The 21,557-nt window shown below is 38.3% G+C and overlaps 1 protein-coding gene across 7 annotated transcripts in view; it reads right to left on the bottom strand.

Moving 5' to 3' along the window:
- Positions 1-21,557, bottom strand: part of DNM3 (dynamin 3) — a 184,157-nt gene that overhangs the window by 133,422 nt on the left and 29,178 nt on the right. For 5 of the 7 annotated variants that reach the window (XM_054210653.1, XM_054210652.1, XM_054210648.1 and 2 more), the window contains exons 7-14: positions 18,829-18,971; positions 16,281-16,416; positions 15,001-15,068; positions 13,417-13,555; positions 11,887-11,973; positions 9,416-9,486; positions 5,698-5,746; positions 4,004-4,033 (exon numbers count right to left, since the gene is read on the bottom strand). In XM_054210653.1, the coding sequence (XP_054066628.1) occupies positions 4,004-4,033; positions 5,698-5,746; positions 9,416-9,486; positions 11,887-11,973; positions 13,417-13,555; positions 15,001-15,068; positions 16,281-16,416; positions 18,829-18,971 (723 nt within the window). The remainder of the gene's footprint in view (positions 1-4,003; positions 4,034-5,697; positions 5,747-9,415; positions 9,487-11,886; positions 11,974-13,416; positions 13,556-15,000; positions 15,069-16,280; positions 16,417-18,828; positions 18,972-21,557) is intronic. The other 2 variants (XM_054210651.1, XM_054210650.1) reach the window with 1 other exon arrangement.

Raw genomic sequence — 21,557 nt, 5'->3', positions numbered from 1 at the left:
GATCCAGCTGTCATTCCCACACAACACGGCATGAAGAGCACGGCACCAAGCTAGAGCAGTATCTTGGGTACGTGTTTTTCATGTGCAAATTCCTAGACCTGTTTATCTACACCCCTCTGAGAAAACAGGGCCTGGTGTCCTCTAAAATATCCTGGACACTAAAACAGATCATAATTACCCAAAATACTTGGAAGCAGTTCCAGGGGACATCAAGAGAGGGAAGATGAGCTTGGTGTGCTAAGCCTCATTTTTTTCTCCATTGAATTGTTCCTGTTTCCCAGGCACATTTTATTAACTAGAAAAAGCTACGCTTTCAAAGCACTACTCAGTACCAGCACTGGGGTCAGAGAGGAGGGAGATGTTGGATCAACACGTAAATGCAAAACAAAGTGAGATTAAGCAACACAGTTTTACTTTCCAGAGAAACTGAATTACACCTTAGATTCCAGCCAATTCCTAAAAGGTAACTCAAGCTATATTTTAGAAAAAACCATCCTTCCACAGGCAACAAGCAGCAAAGATTTTTCAAAGAGACTTCTGAAGTTAAAAAAAGCTCTGATGGGGGAGTTGTTCTTTTTTTTTTAAAACCATTGTGTTAGCTGTGTTGTATAGTAGTTCAGCTTGAAAAATGAAAGTAGCGTGTTTCATTATTGTTTTCACTAGTTCATTTTCTGGTTGGTTTGGATTTAAGAGATCCATTTCAATATTTTCTATCATATTTCTAGACGTCACTCTGTGCAAACCGGATACTAGTGACACGAGTTATGAACTTCAGGAAGGTGAAAAATATGGGCATTGCCAGAAGCTAATGAAGACAATATTCTGACCGGTAGCTGGACTCCATGTACAGGATGAACAAGAGATGACACAGTTCCTTCCTTCAGGGTCCTGATATCTAATCTGGGTGTCTGAAAAATGAAACTAAGAGGGTACGAATGCACACGAACAAGCCAGAAGGAAGTCATTTTCTGATAGTTCAGCTGCACAAAACCCAAATCATATCTGTTGTTCTTATTCTCCACCACTTCATGGATAAACAGGAAAGCAGGATTTGACACAATAGGTACATTTTACATATTGCTGCATGGCTTATTCATTTCATTAAATTAAATAAGGTCTTTGTAAAAGAAATACATTAGAGAATCAGAAAGTGTTCCATTTCTTTAAAAGAAGTATTTGAAAGGTGATTTCAAGATAAGTGAGGGGTAAGTGAAATTGGCTGGGCAGACAGAAATACAAGTGTGAAAATCGTAAGACTGGCTACTTCCGCAACAACATAAGCAGCAGCATTTGCTGAGTTAACATAACTCTCTATTAAACTTATGTTACGTAGCTCCATGGAAATAATTCTGAACACGCAACACAACTCCCAGCACTACTCTATCTTCTAATCACTCTCATAACAACACGTGTGACCAAATAGTAAGTACATTGAGAGAATAAAAAAAAAAAAAAAAAATGCAAAAACTACTCTGTGAGGCATCCTGGGTTCTTTGGGTTCAATTATGAAGATCCTCACACTACAGAGACTAAAAAGGAACAACAGGTTAGAGAGGAAACCTGTATTTCGCTGTAATTTGCCAAATGTCAGAGCACAAACTGCTCAGATCTGTTCTGATACTGAATACAAATGAGATCTTGTGATGCTGCTTCCCCCAAGATCACTGCACAATATATCGCATAACTCTCAAATAATGACAGTAGCTTAAGTCCTAAACACATGCCTACTTTAAAGAAAAAAATTAGTCTTTACTGAAGCAAAGCACTCAGTAGTGAAAAACTGAAACATGCTTCCAAATGTAGTTAAACAAAGATTGAGGTGATTAAGTCAATCATAAAGGAATCTTAACCTAAAAAATAAGTACAGTTAAAGGCCACTTAGAACAGCAATACTTTTCTAGTCTCGATAAGGTGAAAATTCAACATCAGCACGTCTTATTCAAGAGTATTTCAAATTTCAAAATTTAGCATCATGCGGTTGTTCATGGGCACCACGTCTTTTACAGAAATACTGACATTTCTTAACAGAACAGCCTTGTCATGATTTTTCATGACCACCTCACTGCCCATGGCACAAGTTTCCATTTCCATCTACTTGCTTAAAAAAATTCTGTAAACACATATTTTTCCTGGGTCATGCAAGGTAACAGGATTTCAGTATATCTGAAGAAAAGAAGCAGCAAAGTATGCTACAAAGCAGGATTAAAAAGCGCAAAAAAAAAAAAAAAAAAGGGGGGGGGTGGGAAAAAGGGGTTACTAGCAGAAAAAGTTACTTATCAGCACAATAGTTCAGGCCAATTGATGGGGTCTGAATGCTACATGTGTCCAGAACAACCGAAGCAGGTTGCTGGCGTGAAGGTGTAAATGAGGCAGGTTAAACAAAGCCTTCGAACCCAAACCTACAAATCACTTGGACAGTGACTGGAATCTCTTCTCCAATTACAGGGGCTAGTTCAAGCACAGCAGCAGATTTTGCCGCAGATGTAAAAACATGAAACAGAATTTCATATAAATTATATATAATCTTCTATAATTTGAGTACCTTGCATTCTCACACAGATAGTATCAATTGGGCACATGGATGACACCTTCACCTTCATCTTCAAAGGTTTATCACGAAGGGGAGCTTTAAATTAAATTTTAGTCATCCAAACTAATCTCGACACACAAAATACACAGTTAAGAGTGGGTCGGCTTTCAGGAACCAGACCTCGCTAGGGTGCTGTGTAGAACCAAGCATTACACTGATTATTTCAAGCAAATTAGAAGACAGACTAACCTGTGGCTTAAAAAGAAACTTTGTGGAGTCAGGTCAAAACCTCAGGCGGTAGCAAAGAAAAGACAAACAAAAAAAGCCAAAGATTAAGCGTGAGAGTATAAATTAGTAGTAGAGGAAAACGGAGCAAAAACATGTTAATGGGAATTGGCATTACACTTTTTCCAAAATGCAATATTGCTGCGCTCATCTCGTTTCTGAGATACACAGAAATAGTTACTAGTGATCTGCATCATTCCAGTTCAAAGCAAGCTACAAAAAAGAAAAGCAATGGATTGCAAATGAGCATCCCACTATTTTGGCAAAACTTGATGATCTTGATCTCCCAAGAGATTCAATTCAACTGCTGTTAGAATCAGTGCCACCTGGTCCTTTTTCCTTTATTGAGCGTTAGTTTAAGTTTGTTTGAAAAGATAACAAATGTAATTTGATGATGTGGCAACAAACCGGAAAAATGTGTTTTCATCATAGCTATTACCAAAGAATGCACATGATACAGAGATTTACTCTTACACCTAACCATCACTGAACCAGGAGTAACTTGTTATAAAATTAACCGCTGTTTAGACAATTAATTCTAATTAGTAATATTAAAGGCATTCACATATTTATTTACTCATGAGGTGGAAGGGTTAGAAAGGAGTCTGTCCATGATGTATTGATCCTCCTGGTGCTATGAAAAGAATGCTAAAAAGGCTTTAAATATTTCTAAGTCTAACAATAAAACTCTTTTTCTCCATAGAAGTAATTCCTTCGTATAAACAAAATACCAGTAACAGTACCTGTACCCATAAACAGCACGGTCATTTAAGCAGTAGCTAATGTTTCCTTTCGGTTACCAGAAACTTATTTGCCCACCTTTCAAAAAGATGTTTCCGATAAATAGAGGCACTTAAACAGATAAATACTGCTTTCCAGTTATATAATAAAATAAACATCAATTAGTCATTTTAGTGTGAGAAACTCGGTAAATTACAAAGTATTAATTTTATTTAAAGTTTTCTATAACATTAAGTTATACTAGTTCATACTTGTAACAGCAGGTTAGTAGCAGTTAGGTGATGAACTGCAATTATACTTGGTTGAGGAAATGTTACAGACAAGACAGTTTAACATTAAGTAGTTTAGTAGCAAGTATTCAACAAACCAATGAGTTAGAGACAAACTTTGCCCTCTGAGAAGCTAAATGGAAAAGCAACAATAAAGCTTACAGAACTTAGCTCGTACAATTTGCCTTGAAGGCGGTAGATTGGTTCCCTGAAATAGCAAATTGCAAAAATGAAGTTTTATTTCAGAAACATTTTCTCATGCCTTTCAACTCCAAACAATTAGCTCACAAATATCTGTTTATTATATTTACAATAAAAGGTTCAGCAAAGTCCTTTATACCGAAAGTAACCTAGTTTCAACATTTAATTTGAAATGCCAAGCTTTTTCTCCACTTCTTTAGAGAGAGAACATTCACTTAATTAAAAAATCATTCATTTTATTTGTGTATTTTTGAAGAGTCAGATAATTGGTCGATTTTCCTTTTATGGGACACTCCAAAGTGATGATGGTTGTTGTGTTTGACACATGTTCCAGCACAGCTAGATAAGAAGGAAATCTCTCCTCAGAGGAGAGAGACTAGTCTTTGAAGCCATTTCAGTGTTTAGACCTTTCAACTTTTTTCATTTCAGTCCAAACCGTATATTACATCAAAAATGCCACTGATGATGGTCAGGCTCCAGGGGACCATCTCATCCAAGAAGATAACGGATTATTTTAACTAACATCTCAAAAATAACTAGCAATTTCTTGGTGGGAGGAAGAGGTTGGATTTCTATCCCCACAATAAAGACTAAGTTTTCAAAAAAGCTAGAACTCTCGTCGACAACAGCAGAATAGGAGACTTTCTGAAGTCTCAGGTTTATTACTCGAGGGTTCTAAACTCAGCGATCACACGCGAAAACCCTTGACCTTTCACTCCTCAGCATTGTTTGACCAAATTGCACATGAAAACAGCAGGAAGATGTTCAATTTGGGTAATTATTTATACAAAATTTCATTGCCTTATTTTTATGAGAATTTTTTATATCCTTTTAAAGTATGTATTAATTCTATAACATCACCTTTCTTTTAAGACTTTGCAAAACCCTCAAAGTGAGCAGAAACCCTTAAAGTTGTAGCATTTTCATTATTTTCATCTCATAAAAAACAGGACTGATCCCGTGAAGTACTGAGCGCCCCTGGCCCACACAAAAGCAAAGAAAGCAGCAAAGCTTAGGAGCACTTAGCATCTTGCAGAATCAATCCCGTATTCTTATGTGGTAACAAGAAACAGACAAGTAATTTCATTAATGAATCTCAGTGAAAACGCTAATTATTCTGAGACCATCAAGCAGTTATTCTTTGTTTACTTTGAGAGAGGACTATGGTACATAGCCAACATCTTTGTGAATTCAACTGAAAGTTTTCAGAAGAGGTAGAGGCAAATCTGCTTTTGCTTGCTGAATTGCCCCTTCACCGCTATTAAGCTGTGAACACGTAAGAACTAGTAAAACAACTATGACAAAAGCACACACAAGCAAGTACTCACCAGTGTTTTGGATTCTGAAATTCACAAGTTTACAGTTAATGACAAAATACATTGATGTGTAACATGAAAGATTCAATGCACTAAATGGCATGGGAGGGAAAACGCTAACCAGCACTGCAAGCAGTAGCAGAGATATTAAAGGATAAATGCTAACAATGGAAGTCAGGTGGCTCTAAAAAAATTCAGTAAAACAAGGCGATGATGATGATGATGATGCATTTTACATATGTTTGAAGCAGAGAAGGTATATGGATACACTTACAACAAATAAACACAGCCAAGAAAACCAAACAGCTGGGATTAACTTGCGCATGCCATTATCCATTCTCTGTTAGGTGCCTACCTGATTTCCCACTGCACTTTTGTTAACCTGACTGCTTCTTTGTTGGGCACTAAGGAAAGCAGAGGAAAAGAGTTATACTGAAGAAACTCGAGCTAAGCCAGTTCCCGAGGGACAGATTTGAGCAGTAATAGTTACTTCTGATTCCAGCATAGAAATCTAGAGTAACAAAGAAACACAGCAAAATCATTGCATATATGTGCATATTTCAATTACTTTTTCTTACAGTAAAGGTATGTCTGCTTGTATTTGCCTGCTTAGGACAGAAGGGACACGCACAGCAGACCGCTCCTACTAATCATCTCCTTTGTAACAACATCCTACTCGGATTGGTAAAGGTTACTAAAAGAACAGAGAAATTATGGCTCATGCGGGTCACTTTGGAAACATTAGCCTCAATAAATATTCAAGAGAGACAAAAAGCAAGCCATTTCTGTTATTTAGCGCAATACAACAAAATCCTCCCCTGCTGGAGGCTCCTTAATAGCTTTGTCTTGACAGTTTGTTTTGGATATTATTCTAATATTTATATGCACTTTGAGGGTGTAAATATAACCAGTGGATGAAGCCGTCACAAAGCTGGTTCAAAAAGCTGGAATCTTATAAGAACGGAGCATATTTGAAATTAAAACATATTTTAAATATTTTGCTCAATTCTTGAACTCTGGCAATCTTAGTTCCTGAAACAAAACACACTCCTGTCTCAAAAACATAAAAGTTGCCATTAATTCTAAAAGCATTTGCATTATGTGGTGGTTTGTAAGTGTTAGGCAACAAAATTAAAATTTTGCTGGAAAGAGGGGAAAAAAAAGTGTTCAACCAGCAGGCTTTGGCTACTTGACCACCAGAGCAGCCACTGGTGACAGGAAGTTTTGTTTGGATTAGATTATACCATTTCAGCAGGCATTGATGAACTGAACAAAGCAGCATACATATTAGATCAGCTACAAACACTCCGAAAGAGTAAGAAAGACATGCCTGGATCACAGCCTACGGGCCAGTGCTGCAACTGTTTTGTTCACAGCTGCTGTTCCAAAGAACTGCTGAAGCACCAAACTCAGCCCTGTCCCAATTCTGATCCTGCCCGTCAGACCACACTCTATCAAACCAGCAGCCCACAGGCTGTCCATGAGAAGATCCACAAGGTTGTTTATTCCATGTGTCTGTTCACTGGGCTTAGCTCTCAATCATCCAGATCCTTTTGACCAAACAATAGTGCCTGCCTCTGGTGCATCATCTGAGTTGCATAAGCTTTGGTGCATAAATTGTGATTAAATAACACACACGCAGAAAAAAAAAAAGAAAAAAAACAAAACAGCACTAACCCCTCACCAATTTCAATCTGTTGTTTGAGAAACACACAGGAGACAGCTTTAGGAAACCTCATTGCCATTCATTTGGTTTGGTTTTGTTTGGGTTTTTTTATTATTTTTTATTATTTTATCACTTTAGGAGAGATAATTAGACCACTAACATCATACTAAGCAACTCAAGCCTTTTAGAAATAGCCCAGCAATTGGTCCTCTATTTACTGGTCTAAATACGAATTACTTTATGTAGATTGAAGCACGTAGCTATGTCTGAGTTACATCAATTGAAAACAAACCCAGTCCCAACATTTTGCCACTCGTTCTGCTAAATGAGACATACATTAGTATTCTAAGATCTCACAGTTTCATAACTATGCAAAGTTGTCTACAAATAGGCATTCTTAATTCCTTCTCGAGTCAATTCACATCATGCTGTACCTGCCTTAGGCTCTGCAATGCTGCAAGGTAGTTTGAAATGTCCTGTGCTCTCATTCTTATGAGCAAAGTTGACAGGACTTAGACTTATAAAACACTACAGTCACATGAGACAACTGGCTAGAAGACTCAGCAAAAGAAATGCAACCCTAGGGAATCTGGGGAATCTATAAGTCCTGGATGTTTAGATACTGCAGAAGCTCTTATGCTATCCAAAATTATTTCATTTTCCAGTTCTAATATAATTGCTATAACAATAATAGAATTATAGTTTAAAATGTGTATTCTCTACTGTTTACCTCATAAATAAATATATTTTACATTTTAAATTGTTCTTAGTTATCCAAGTTTTCTCCTCCAATTGAGCACAAGTCAACAAAGATACTTCCCATCAGTTTCAACCTATAGAAACACTTGCTTAAACTTATCAGTGAACTTAAGCGAAGAGCCATTTGTTATCTGCTTATATCCCACACACAGCAAGCAGCTGGGGATTTCTAGATCTCAGCTGGCAAAAGAGGAAGCAGCTTTCCCACGAAATTGAACTCAGACATTGCAACTCCTTGGAAAAGACACAGCAGTGAGGACCGTGGACTGAACTACAGCAGTATCCATGAGGGGGATTTTTCCAGGGGAGAAACATAACAAAATAGCTCCAGATATACCTGGCATTCCGGAATCCAAGACTATAAAACACAGAAGGTTACAACATGACACAAGGAAAAGTCTTTTCACAGAAGGAGAGGCAAGCATTGGAACAGGCTGCATGGAGAGGCTGGAGAATCTCCAGTTTTAGAAGTTTTCCAGATCTGATTGGACAAAGCCCTGAGTAACCTGGTCTGAACTCAGCATTGACCCTCCTCTGAACAGGAGGTTGGACTATGTGACTTCCCAAGGTCACACCACACACCATGAATATATATGGAGTGTTTTTAGCAGACTTTTTCCTGTCAGAAACGGATGAAGAGAAGTAAATAGCAGGCAGGTTGTTATCTTGACCTCTAGAAGGCCAGCTACCATTCCTACAACATCCTGTCATTTGTCAAGAGAACTGATAAAGATATCTAGGACCTGCAAACAACTCTACAGAAAGTTGCTCAAACCAAACACATAAAACAGTGCCTGGTTTTGCATTCTCCCCTCTCAGTTTACTGAACTCCATGTCTTAAACCTTCAAGGCATACTGCCAAAGACGTAGACCTTCCTTCACAGCGCTACCTAGAATACGCCATAGTATAACACACACTGTGGTGCCAAACTTTGTTGCCAGCACCCCACATGGATGAAATCTGCTGTGATCCCAAACACTGTTATGGCAAATATGGCATAAATATGACTGAAAGAACATTTATTCTTCAAAGAGTGAAGACATCTTTAATGTTTTTACTAGTGTCAAAATGTTGGTATGAAGTCCCTGAGGCACAAATTGCTGGAAGCTGAGAGAGAACATTCTGGAGGATATTCTCACAGCCTGTTCAATTAAGCGAGGAGAACGTCAAACCAGCCCCTGCAGGGCATTCTGCTACTATTATTCTCTACAGCCAAACAGCAAGCACACTTATAACTCGGTGACATCCACTACTCTGAGCAAAACTGTGTCGCACTGAATCACAGCTCCCAAAATATGCATTCGCAACAATGTGGAAAGACCACCAATACTATACACTTCTGTGATCCTAAAATGGATACAGTGAGGGCATCAGCTTGCCAAAGCTGCTTCCTGAGATGCATGCGATTCCAGACCAAGACATAAGCTTCCGCTTCAATGAAACCAGGGGCTTGTGAACTGGGGTGAAGAATCCCCTACAAGTGGGACAGAGTTCAATACTATGTATATTGAGAAAGCCCATGCTCTTGCATGTTTGGGACTTTGCAGCTTGCATCTTCACTGTCACACTTCAGGACTTGTGTTTTAAACTTAGTTTAAAAGAAAAAAAACTGACAATGTCTTTATAACAAAGTCCCTATATACATACTTTGCAAAGCCAATGAAGTCTTCATGGTTGGTGTTGATGTAAGAAACCTGGATATCAATCAGCAGCAGCACCTATTAGTGGAGACAGGAGAGCAAAAAAAGGTGGGTAAGGTAGAGGAGAGAGATTGTGAAAAAGGATGGGAGAAAAGAACAGAACTTTCGAGTTTTCTGGGTTATTTAATATTCCTTTCATAATTGTTCAAGCCAAAGGCAACAATATTTTCCAAATCCCACCACTTTTGTTTGTATGCTTGTTTAATAAGCTAGACTACAGAAGAGCTCTTCCCTCTTCCTTTTTTTTTTCCTGACAGACCTCATTATTTTTTTTACTGTCTTGGCCCTTCTCCACTTTAAAAAGATCTATCATACACAGCCAGAGAGCATTCAATAATACATAACATAGATTCTAGCTCCACATTTTGCTAGTTAAGCAAAATTCTGTCTATTTGTAGCTCAAACCTTAAAAATAAAATCGGGGTACCTAAATTTTCTTTGGGTACTACACAAAGAAGTGGTAGGTAAGCTAGCCCTGTTCCAGAAGATGTACAGTCCAGGTACCAGACAGCCATTCTGGTGCACGCATCTGGCTTGAGAGATAGGCTAGTCAATGAAATAACAGAATTAATGGTTTCTGTACTTAGCACTTGCCAGGCCGTCAATATCCCAGAGACAGAATTTCATTCAAACTTGATAGTCTAACTCAGCAAAGGACTTGTTAAGGTATTAGAGAAAGCTCACTCCAACCCTTGAACAGCTTCTTGAACATGCAGGAGACTGCAGTTTCCCCCCACCTCGTCAGACTTCCATTTATCAGCAGGAAGCAAGGAAGAAACCTACTGCTAACAAATGGTAGCGTTTAATCTCCTCAAAATGTACAGTTATTTCTGTACAGCTCCTCAAACACAGCATCGCTCCAAAATTCTTCACAAAATCCAGAAGATTTTAAGCGCCTTACTCAGAGCAAAAGATAGTGGGGATTTGGGTCTAGCTCTTACCTCTGAAAATATCCTCACTAATATTTTGATTTATTAACGCTAACTGCTAACAACATAAATAATGATGTGAATATGTGACAATAACTATTTGACCAATTCTTGGCATTTACAGAAAGCTGGTATTTTGTACTTTGTTCTGGGAAATTGCCAGGTATGTGCACACAATGAAGAATGGAATAATAAGAAAAAGAGACTCAATTATTCTAAGTAATTTGTATCCTCTTCCAAATTTTGAAATAACTGAGTGTGCTAACTACAGTTCCCTGCAAATACAAGCCCAGTAAATACAATTTTTTCAAAAATTATTTTTAAAACTACATTCACAGCACAGATTAACGGAAAAGAAGTAGGATATGCTGCAAAGCTCCCTAGCTCGCACAGGGACAGGACTAGAGAGTCAGGAGTCCAGAACAACTTGGAAGCTCTGCCTAGCCCTTCCTCCCCAGATATTTCTGTTGTCACACTCCGCACTCTCCAGACAATAATTCCTGTTTCCACGTCCAGTGGATTTTCTCACATGTAATCTAAGCTTTGAAGTTTCCTGGATTTGGAGTGCTTAGCTGGGTGATGAATGTTCTAAAGAAGTTTCTCTGAAACTAGTTTTTTTTTTTTAAACTTCAAGGAAAGCAACAGTCACACTCACAAACCTGGAATGGTGCCGGTTAACAAACGCTTGAAATTCTGAGTTTATAATACGACAACCTAAAATCAACTTGATAGCAGTCCCTGCCTTTCAGAACGGCCATAGGAGGAACCTTTTCCTTGCTGATTTTAGAATCCAAAGGATAAATTACTTTATTAATTTCCAAGATTTGAGACGTTGCCCTTTAAAGCGCACAACAGTCCTCAGGTCCCTTCCAGAGGTTCTACACTACGCATCTCAGCAAGCCTGTCAACATAGCCAGAGACAGACGAAGCCGAGTTGCCTAGCTCAGCCTATGTGCCGATGCTGTCGTTCAGTAACACAGAACTTCAGCAGCAATGCTTGCTGGGGCTCACGCGTCCACTACGTGGCTTGTCACTCCCACAAGAGTCCCAGCACAATTGCATGTGGGCCTCACTGTAATTAGAACATGGCATTGGTATGTTAAAAAAGACTGGAAACAAAATAGAAAAAAGGCTGGGTATTACTGTGTGTGTTTGTTTAATCAATAATCAATTTCCCACCAGCAGCCGTTGTGGCACAGCTAAGAAGATGGCACACTGTGGCACAGGAACAAGATAATGCTACATTAAGACACGAATCCTAACCTTGAAAGATCAGACAAGGATTTTCTGTAATAATTCTAGTCTACTCTGTCAAAGCTCAATGGTAGAGGAGCAAATTCTCTCCCTCTCTAAAATGTGCAGCCTGCACGGGAAGGGAGAGGGAAGAAAAGAAAATAAAAATCTTTCACTGTCTTTCTGTACTTTGTACATAAGAACTTTACTCCTCCACACATTTCCAGAAACTGTTAGGTCTCCTATTTATTCTCACCTGATCCTTGGTCTTCTCTTCTCTTTCACGAATATAGCCGGCAACAATTCTTTCTGTTTCCTCACACAACCTTGGATACGTTGCCAACTGAAAAGAAAAATTAATAGAAATTTACACCTGCAGGGTGGCTTCAGAAGAACACAAACAGGGGAGCCTCCAGCTTTCCTCTTTGGAAGAAAGCAATTATTATAAATGCTTGGGCTTAAAGTTAGCTACACTACAAAGCAAGCTTTACTTGCTATTAGTGGACATTTTCCAGAGAAACTGGAAAGACCTAAACCCTTGGATTATTCCTGTACTTTTGCTCCATGGAACATTGAGGAAAAGACACTTTGGACATGTGAACCACAGTTTTTCAGCTTTGGGATGAGGCTTCTCCATGCCTCTGTCTTCTACTATGCCTAATTCCAGAGTGGCGCTTTAAATAATTTCCAAGTTTCTTGTTCTTTGAAGGCTCCACCTTGTGGCAACATCTTTACATCTCAGTAACAATACTTAAAAATGTAAATTGCAAAACACAACAGTAAATTTGGCCAATAGCACTGGGGAAAAAAAAATCTGCACTATTCATTCAAATGGCATATCTTCCAAACTTTGATAAAAGTGAAAAAAAATGGAAACTCTGCTCAAAATATTGCGGTGAATCTGCTGCTCTATGATCTTTGCCAAAAAAGAATGTCACCCTTTCCTGTTTTAAGAAATAGCTCATTTACCTGCTCATTGGTAAAAAAAAACATGCATTATTCAGAAAAATGCAGAGGATGCGACAGGATATTTCTCAGCAACTTCAGCAGAGCTGTGCTCACATCCCAGAACCGCTCCTGTATTGCTACTATTAGGGTACCCTGAACTCTGAGACGGTGGGAAAGACAGAGGGACAGAAGGCAATTGTACAAATACAAGGGAGACAAAAGTCTTCGTAGCTTTCCACTAACCTCTTGACAGCTGGAGATCAGACATTTTAGGGTTTCATATGCAGATGTTTGTGTATGAAAAAAGCACAGGAGAAGTTGTAGACCTATTACATTGCCAAGAACTCTGGTGATACCCAGTAAAGTTTAAATATAGAAAGAGCATTTTTCTTTTCTTAATAGAAATCTGAACACATTTGAGGTCTTTGCTCTAGAAAAGTTTCACTGTTTCTTCCTCTTATTAGCATTGGAAAAGAAAACTTTACAGGTTTTTTTGCTGATTTATACATCTGTGGAATTGCTGCCTATGTTCCCATTTTCAGTACCAATGAAAACATGGTTTTAAAGAGGAAACCGGGGGCAACTCTTGACTCAACAAAACCCGAATCATGAGGTGTGTATATAGATATACATATACATATTAAAAATACAGGAATCAAAAAATGAATGTTTCCAGCATTACATTGCTTTGAGAGTTTTGCAGAAGTTGTAATTACAACTGTACATCAAGTGACTAGATCAGAAATCTCTTATAATAACGTAAAATGCAAGACAGGCTTTATATTATCTACTATACCATTACATTTTACTTACATTACCAGATCTATTTGCAAGATACCTTTTTGGTGCACTTCTTGACAGTGTTGATTAACTCTTGCATCACCAGATCCACACTTTTTAAACAAGGTCCTTTCAGCTTGACTATCTGTTTTTTAACTATGGCTTCAAATGCCATATCTGGAGTAAACAAACCTGTTCTGTGGACATAAAAGAATATATAAGACAGTAATAAAAACATCATGCAAGGAAGATTTTTTTACTGAATTGCTCATATCTTAATTTTCAGAGGCTTACACCTGAGTAATAACAATCCCTACACAGAACTAAATTTGCTCCTTTCTCTAAAAAACAAAGTGTCATTGTGAGTAGGAGTACAGGAGTAGAAATATGCCCTACTATTTGAAGATGACTGCGAGAACTCTAAGGTGTACTGGTATAATGCAGTAAAGCCTCTTCAGCAGTGCATGAAGGGATGAATGGCAGCTGCAGCACTCCATGCACAATCACTTGCACAGCAAACCCATAGGAATCCTATAGCTGCACTCCTCTTCACTCACACCAGGAAATGTGGTTCTGTTACTCAGAGGCCTATATGGAGAATTTCACAGTTGGTCTCTGCAAGGTATACAAACCTATGTAACACGTACGTCAGGCCTTACTTCTCTTTCAAACGCCGCTTGTAAAGGTCTATCTTGGCAGATACATTACATAAAAAAAGCAAACTTAAAAACATGCCCAAAACTATCAGTTCACTACCATAAATTGCTCATCAAGACATTTCCATCGATAAGCCCAGAAAAGTTCAGGTACAGCACCACAGCTACTAGAGCCAACGATTTGAGAATTTACTATACAAGTAACGCACAGAACATTTCCCAAAACATTAAGAACAACAAAGCTTGTAAGCAATGCTTTCAAAAGATATGACATACACACCAGTGGGTAGGAGAAGGGGGGAAAAAAGGAACAAAAAATAAAGAAAAAAAATGCCACAAAAGAAGAATCCAAGCTTTTTGTAATCAGTTCTATTGCCAAAGGAACAAAAAAAATGGGCATGCATCTGATAAAGTGTCCCTCCAAAATAGACTAGTCATTCCATAGTGAGACAATTAGGTCTTTCCAAAGCAAAAAAACAATAAATACCTCCTCTTCCCAAGCCTAATAATATACTGCAGACATAGTCACAAAGTGAAACCTCAGCCAACTCACTTCTAAATGAGTCATTCTAAGAAATAGTTAAGAATAAAGGGGAGTAAGATAGTGCACGGAGTCTGCCACAACACAACCTGAAAGGTTTTTTCCATATCAAGACACAAGTTTTCCTTCTAAAACTTATGACTTTTCAGGTATACAGGCGGAACAGAACTGCAGACACTACTAGAAAAAACGGCACTGGTTTTCTCTGTAAAATAGTTTTCCAGCATTTACAGGTAATTTAAACTTCCTTGGGAAAAATCAACTGTTTAGCCAAAAATAGCTACCTGAAATACAGAAGCGTAAAGCAGTGGAAGAAAAAAAAAATCAGCTGCTGGGAGCAGTGTGTTAGTAATATAGCCTAGCAGCCAACAGCCAGTGTGTCCACAGGTTAAAAAGACCACCGCCTCTATAATATGACTGGGCTTGAAAACACAGGAGCACTTGCCTGATACCATGTATGTTCTTGATGGCATAACTTATTTCTCTCCGCAGTTCCTTCTCGTTGAATTCCATCTAGAGAAACAAGAGCATATGAGATCATATTAGAGAAGTTTTTAATAAAACAGAAAATATTACCTCTCCCAATATAACTGGGAGATGGGCAAGTTCAACTGGCAAAATATTAATTTCTAATTATGCTAAACAAAGCGTAAGTATTTTAAAACATTATAATGCTACGGCTACAGGCAGCAGGAAGGATTGTTGAAAATTATGCACCCTTCCATTCCAGATATACCAACACCTAGAACAACTCTGCGGAGTTGATAGAGAAAGCCAGAAACAGGATTTGGAAGATGCAACTCTTTTTTTTTCCTAAGTGGTGCAACTTCTGTGATTATGTTCTGTTTATCCTCCCCTTCACATTCTACTGTTGGTCAACCAAATTTAAGAGGAGAGTTGTCTCAGTTATGAAGTTATAAAGCTTCTCTTTAAGCTTGTCAAGCCAGCTAGGTGGAGAGAAGTTAGTGCTGTCACAAACAAAAGCGTCATTAACCTAAGCCCAACTGGCATCTGTTCTGTGGGACTGCTAGTTGACCCACCACATTTAAACCTTGGAACCAGACACAACCCTGCCTGGTTGTTACCCAACTTAAAAGTTAGGAGATGTCAAGGTAGTAGAACATTAAAACAGGTGGAAAAGAAGCTTAGCAACAGTATAAAAGAATGGGGACTAGAGATACAGTAGAGTTCATGGTGAGGGGAAGCTGAGAATCAAGAGGAGAAATGTTTTCCAGAAACATCAAATTTGCTTCTGCTCCACTTCCCACTATGAAAGTGTAGGACTGAAAGCTGGCTTTGGTTTAATGCACTGAATACAGGAAGTAGAAAACACAGAAAATGGCTATTTTCCATAACTCTAATTTTAATAGGTACTAGGTACTTGAACACAACAACTTACATTTACTAACTCCAGTTGTTTGCATAACCCCCCTCATCTAACAAGAAGGAAGATGCCATTTGTGATAAAACAATAAAAGACCATGGAGAATAGTAAGAACTGGGACTGTAATAATATTCTGACTCCAATATTTCATAATTCTTAGCATGTCTCAGTACCCAAAACTAGAAATGAAGCCAAATGTCTCAATTATAACTCCACGTAATTTCTTCCACACTTAAGACCATGTTCTTCCAATCAGGCCTTATCTTGGCCTTACAACTATCAGTATGAACATAAGAATACCGAAATAAAACACAAAGCACACCAGGAAGATGGATAAATACCTTCACTAGTTCAAAAGGAAAACGTTCATGGAAAATACGATTGATTTTGGCACCTCCTGAAAGTTCTAGTGTATCAACCTGATCTCCTGATCCTTCAATTCTTTTTTCAAAGTCCACTGAAAACTGTTGTACCATCCTAAATTTCAAAGCGGGGAAGAAAAAACAAACAAACAAACAACCATTTAAGCATGTCAACTACTAACTCTTACTTCAGTACTATGTAACTACCAGTGCGTATTAAAACACATTTAGGAATTGACAAAAGTATCTGTAACAACAATTCATTCGGTCAAGCTGCCGATCTATAAAATCCATACCTACACACACACTCCTACACCCCTCCTCTCTCACAGGACATAGCTCAGCATATTATTTTTTCTTCAGAAATGTATTTTTTTAAAAAATACTGTTTACTAAACTGTATATTTAAGTCAGCTACAAATACAGGGTAGCAGGCTACATTCGTGTTTTATCAGTGACCACAAAATTGTAAGTGCTACCATTATTTACTACATAAATTTTTAAACTTTTTTTTTTTTAGAAGAAAAAGTGATAGCATTCGTTTTAGTAACAAGCAAATGAAAGCCCTGGTGTTTAAATTAGAATACTTTCTGTATTTGAACAGAAAAGCACATCCATATTTAGATTCTGTTACAGAAATTGCAGAGCTCAACAGGGCAGACCACCACAAGCAAAAATCTCTGGTCTTATGGCAAAAGGTACCATTTGCGGAGAGCTTAAACCTCCACAATGACCCTTTGGTCCTTCTAATATCTTTCAAAAAGATACAGTCCAATAGTATGGTGTGAATCAAGCCACTAAGTTGATCCAGTGCTGGAAAATTTGGAAGAGATTGCTAAGGAACTTACTTTCCCGTGCCAAAAAAGCTAGCCCAAGAAGCAGTACTAACATGTCAACGTGGCAGCTGTCACTGTCACAAGCTCCAGCTTATATGGTTGTACTTGGACCTCTGCAGCAGGAGCATTTAGAAGAACACACACACAAACTCCTCCAGTTATGGAAGGTTCATGGATAGCTCAATTTTTTAATTATTTATTTATTTATGTACATACAAGCATTTGGTCATAAAATTTGAAATGACAGTTTCTGCCAAAAAATAACATTGCATATCAACTGTACATAAGCCTGAGACACTGATATGGCCAGGTTAACAGAATCATAGAAAGAGTCTAAGTGTAGAGCCCCAGACTTAATTTTTTAAGAGGACTGCAGAAACTGAAGATCATTTTATGGGATGAGATGAGGCAGATTATTTTTTTTTCCTTACATGCATTATGGAACTTCTTCTCAAGAATCGAAGGAAAGGGTTCTAGTTATGTTACCAAAAGAAAAAAGGCAAAGTGAGGAGAATTTTTACCACGAACTTCTCCTATAGCACCTACTTATAATGAAGGAATTAGAAAAAACTATACAGAGAAGTATCAAGTAGGATGGCTTAGGCTGAAATGGAATTCGATTCTTTTCCCTTTAGAACATGTTACAATTGTAGAGCATGAAATACCAGCAACGCCAAACAATTCACACCACTCCATCTATATGTCTCTAGCAGTCAAGTCACCAAATACATAGAGTGAAAAAAAAAACAAACCACCTGGGTTACACTGTCATAGAAGAGTCAAAGGTGATGCCCCTCTGTTTTTGCAACCAAAACATCTGAAGTGAAGTCATGAGGTATAGGCAGTTGTCAGATGCGTGGTCAGAGAGGCAAACAGCAAAAAAGGGGTTTATACCCACCCCAATACACTATCACTTGAATGTAAGCTCAGCTGCACTACAGCAGAACAAAAGCCATACCATGACAGCCACCAACAATAAGTGCCTAGGAGCACAGAGCAAGCACACAGTGATATTTCTCCAGAATACTCTCTTAGCCTCAATAAATTGGTATTTGTGGATTTCATACAGCAGGAATTTGTCCTTGTACTTACTAACATTAAATGCCTTCCCCATCCCAAGAAATTGCCTAGCTGCTTTCTGAAAGCACACAAATTTTTAGTATCACCTCCTGCAGCAAAGAGCTCTATGGCTTAGATGCACGTCACATGAAGGACTGCCATCTATGATTAATTTTGATCTTGCCATCTTTGAGTTCTTTTGGATAGCCAAGTTTTTATATTGGAAAGAGAACCATTCCCTATTCTCCTTTCATACTCCTCATCTGACAGACTTCTAACACAATCTCCCTCCCTTGCTTGAGGTCATCTTTTTGGCAGGCTGAAGAATGTGTCTGTACTATCAGAAGCAGTTTCTTACCTTTGATCATTCATGTTGCTCATCTTTGTACCTTTTCCTGTTTTGCTTTCTCTATTTTTTAGGATTGCTAAAATTAATTTAGGGAAAAATCTGCTGAAATTGTAGAGTAAATAAAGTGTTCTGGAACATCAAGCACAGAATTCTTTGGTGTTTGCATTTAGAATCCTTAACCGTATCATAATCTTTAAATTTAAGCCCATTAGAAAGAAAAAAAAAAAGGGGGCAAAACAAACATATACAAAGTGGAAAAGCAGACAAAAGACCAGACACTCACTGCAACAGGGCTTTTGTTTTTCTGGTTGGATCTTCTGGTCTGAAGTTTTTGTATGCCTCTACTTCGTGTTCTATAGAAAGCAGCTGGCTCTGGAGTTTGCTTCTGAAGGCTGGCAGGGTATCCCGAATATGATTGGTAAGTTGCTAAAAAGCAAAGAGGAGTCCTTTTATACTGTTAATTAAGACGAAAGCAAGAGCCCAACCATTTCCTTCTGACTGCCAAGCATATCAGCCATGAGCTGTGCTAATTTACCAGTGATCCTTTTGATCTTTGAAGCAATGGACACAAAGAACAATACGATATCCCTTTTGCACTCACTGAGCCCTGTTACTACATCATTGTTTAGTTACATACAAAAAAGTTATACACGTTACATACGTAATTTGAAATGACCTCTATTCACTCAGCACTGAAGCCACCACTCCCATTTTGCTGGTTTTCCTAACGGTGTTTCCCAATTCCCTATATACTTGTTCAGCATGACAACTCTTTTACTTTACAGCCACAAGGCAGTGTGGAACAAGGAAGAGATTCTGAGCATCCACAGCCCATTGAGAACAGAGACGGAGGGAAGCATAGCCATACAGAGTACCTACTTGGCATTCTCCCACCATTGGGAAAAATCACTTCCATGTGATTTCTGCTCCCTTGTACAGAGTATACTAAGGGAAGAGATTTTGCCCTCCTATTAACAATTATAGAACTTCACCTTTTTTTAATATTTGAATTTTGTCTGAAAAAGATTCTACCACTCAAGACTGTCGGTTTTCATTTCTGAAAATATACCTAGAAGTACTGGAAAATATATTGAAGGAGAATATAAAAAGGCTTATCGGATCTGTGTTTAACTTACCTCACTTAGTTTTGCATAGGTACATTGTAATGTGTTTGGACAGCACTATCCATATCTTACCTGTGACATAAATTTCTCATGCATTCTTTGATTAAAACAAAGTGGACTCCTTGCACTATGCTGCAAACCCTCTTCCCAACCCCAGTCAGACAAGCTATAAATTAAGAATGTCATATACCAAGATATGTATACTCAAAATAGAAGTTGTTCAGCACACCAACAGGCACAAAATCAAAAGCTGCCGTTTCCCTGGAGCACCACCTTGTGGATGCGGAGAAATTGAAATATTACCTGAAACCACAAAGACTAATACATCCCTAATATCTTACGGATGAAACTTATCTTCCCATATATAATATTCTACACGCAGTAATAGCAACAGAAGACCAACAGTTCATACTGAAATAGGTAAATTTATGAAACAGTTGACAAAAGAGTTAATAGTACATAAAATAATGTAAATCAGGACAGATAAGACAGTCCAAAGGTATATACAGCCCATGCTTCAGTCTCAAAACTAAGACATGTGGATTAAACTTTCAGGATATAAAAAGAGGCAAAACATCCTAAACGCAGCCAAAATTGCAGGACACAAGCAATTTCTTGCATCCTGCTGAACACTTTAGTTCTGAGGCACAAATAAAGGGCATTAGCATTCCTGTTGAGCCAGTCCAGAGCATGACATAACCTGGCTGTCAAATTACAGCTCCAAAGTCACCGTAGCAAGAAATTATGCAGGCCAGCCACTTAGTTTCCTACCTTAATCAATAACTTTTCTGCTGTTTCCAGCTGTTGTCCAAAATGGACAAAGCTAGGCTGACCTGGCCTTTGTCTATTCCAGACCAAAGGCTGCAATTTGACAGTGAACTGGAAAAAACACTATCAAGTTTAACTTGTAGGAATGCCAAGACCACTGGTCAGCTGATAAACTAAATTAAAAAAAAATAAATCATAGCATCACCAGTAATTTTAGAGAGGTAGGCACGACTTGATCTTTTCCTCTTCAAACTTGCTGAGGCACATCATCATTAGGGTCACATGTTATTCAAGCTAAGGGACGGTGCTACGAAAAGACTAATACCCAAAGACACAAAACGATGAAGGGAATTATATACTCCTCCAGGTCTCCTGTAGGCAGTGTCTTCACTGGGACAGTAAGCTGTTGGATTTCTCCTCCAGGTAACTGGGAAATAAACCTTTATTTCGTGCTAAAGGAAGCTGTGATCTGATGTGGTTTAGCATGGACTCATAGAAATAAAACAAAGGTTTGGGCAAAAATAAAGGTCATGTGAACAAAGTGTTCCGATTACGATATTTGTCATCTATATCATTAGTATACAGTACACTGTTCTATTAAAAACTATAATAAAGTGTAGATTTTGGAGGTTAAAGCATAGACATCACAGACATACAGTGAAACCTCAGGATACACAATTTCTAAATGCGTCATTTGGGTTTTTTCCCCTCTTAATTTCTAAATTTGAGTTCTAAAAATCCTTTTAAACTAGAAGAAGTTGTGGCTGCCCCATCCCCGGAAGCGTTCAAGACCAGGCTGGATAGGGCTTTGAGCAGCCTGGTCTAGTGGGAAGTGTACCTGCCCAGGGCAGGGGGTTGGAACTAGATGATCTTTAAGGTCCCTTCTAACCTGAACCATCCTATGAATTAAGGAATAGGAGGGTGTCTCCCAGGAAGGGAGACAAATCTTACTTTTTATGTTCATATTCAGTATTCAAGAGAACAGGGGAGCGCAGAACTGACAGTAAAAATCAAAAACTACATCTCACAGTAAGTTTTCATATGCTGCATGTAATATACAGCTTCGTTTACTACATTGTGAAAATTAGAAGGGTTAAAAGCAGGAAAGAATAAGTGAGGT

This window comes from Rissa tridactyla, chromosome 8 (assembly GCF_028500815.1).
Source record: "Rissa tridactyla isolate bRisTri1 chromosome 8, bRisTri1.patW.cur.20221130, whole genome shotgun sequence".
NCBI classification, from domain to species: domain Eukaryota; kingdom Metazoa; phylum Chordata; class Aves; order Charadriiformes; family Laridae; genus Rissa; species Rissa tridactyla.
This window is presented reverse-complemented; position numbering and strand designations above follow the sequence as displayed.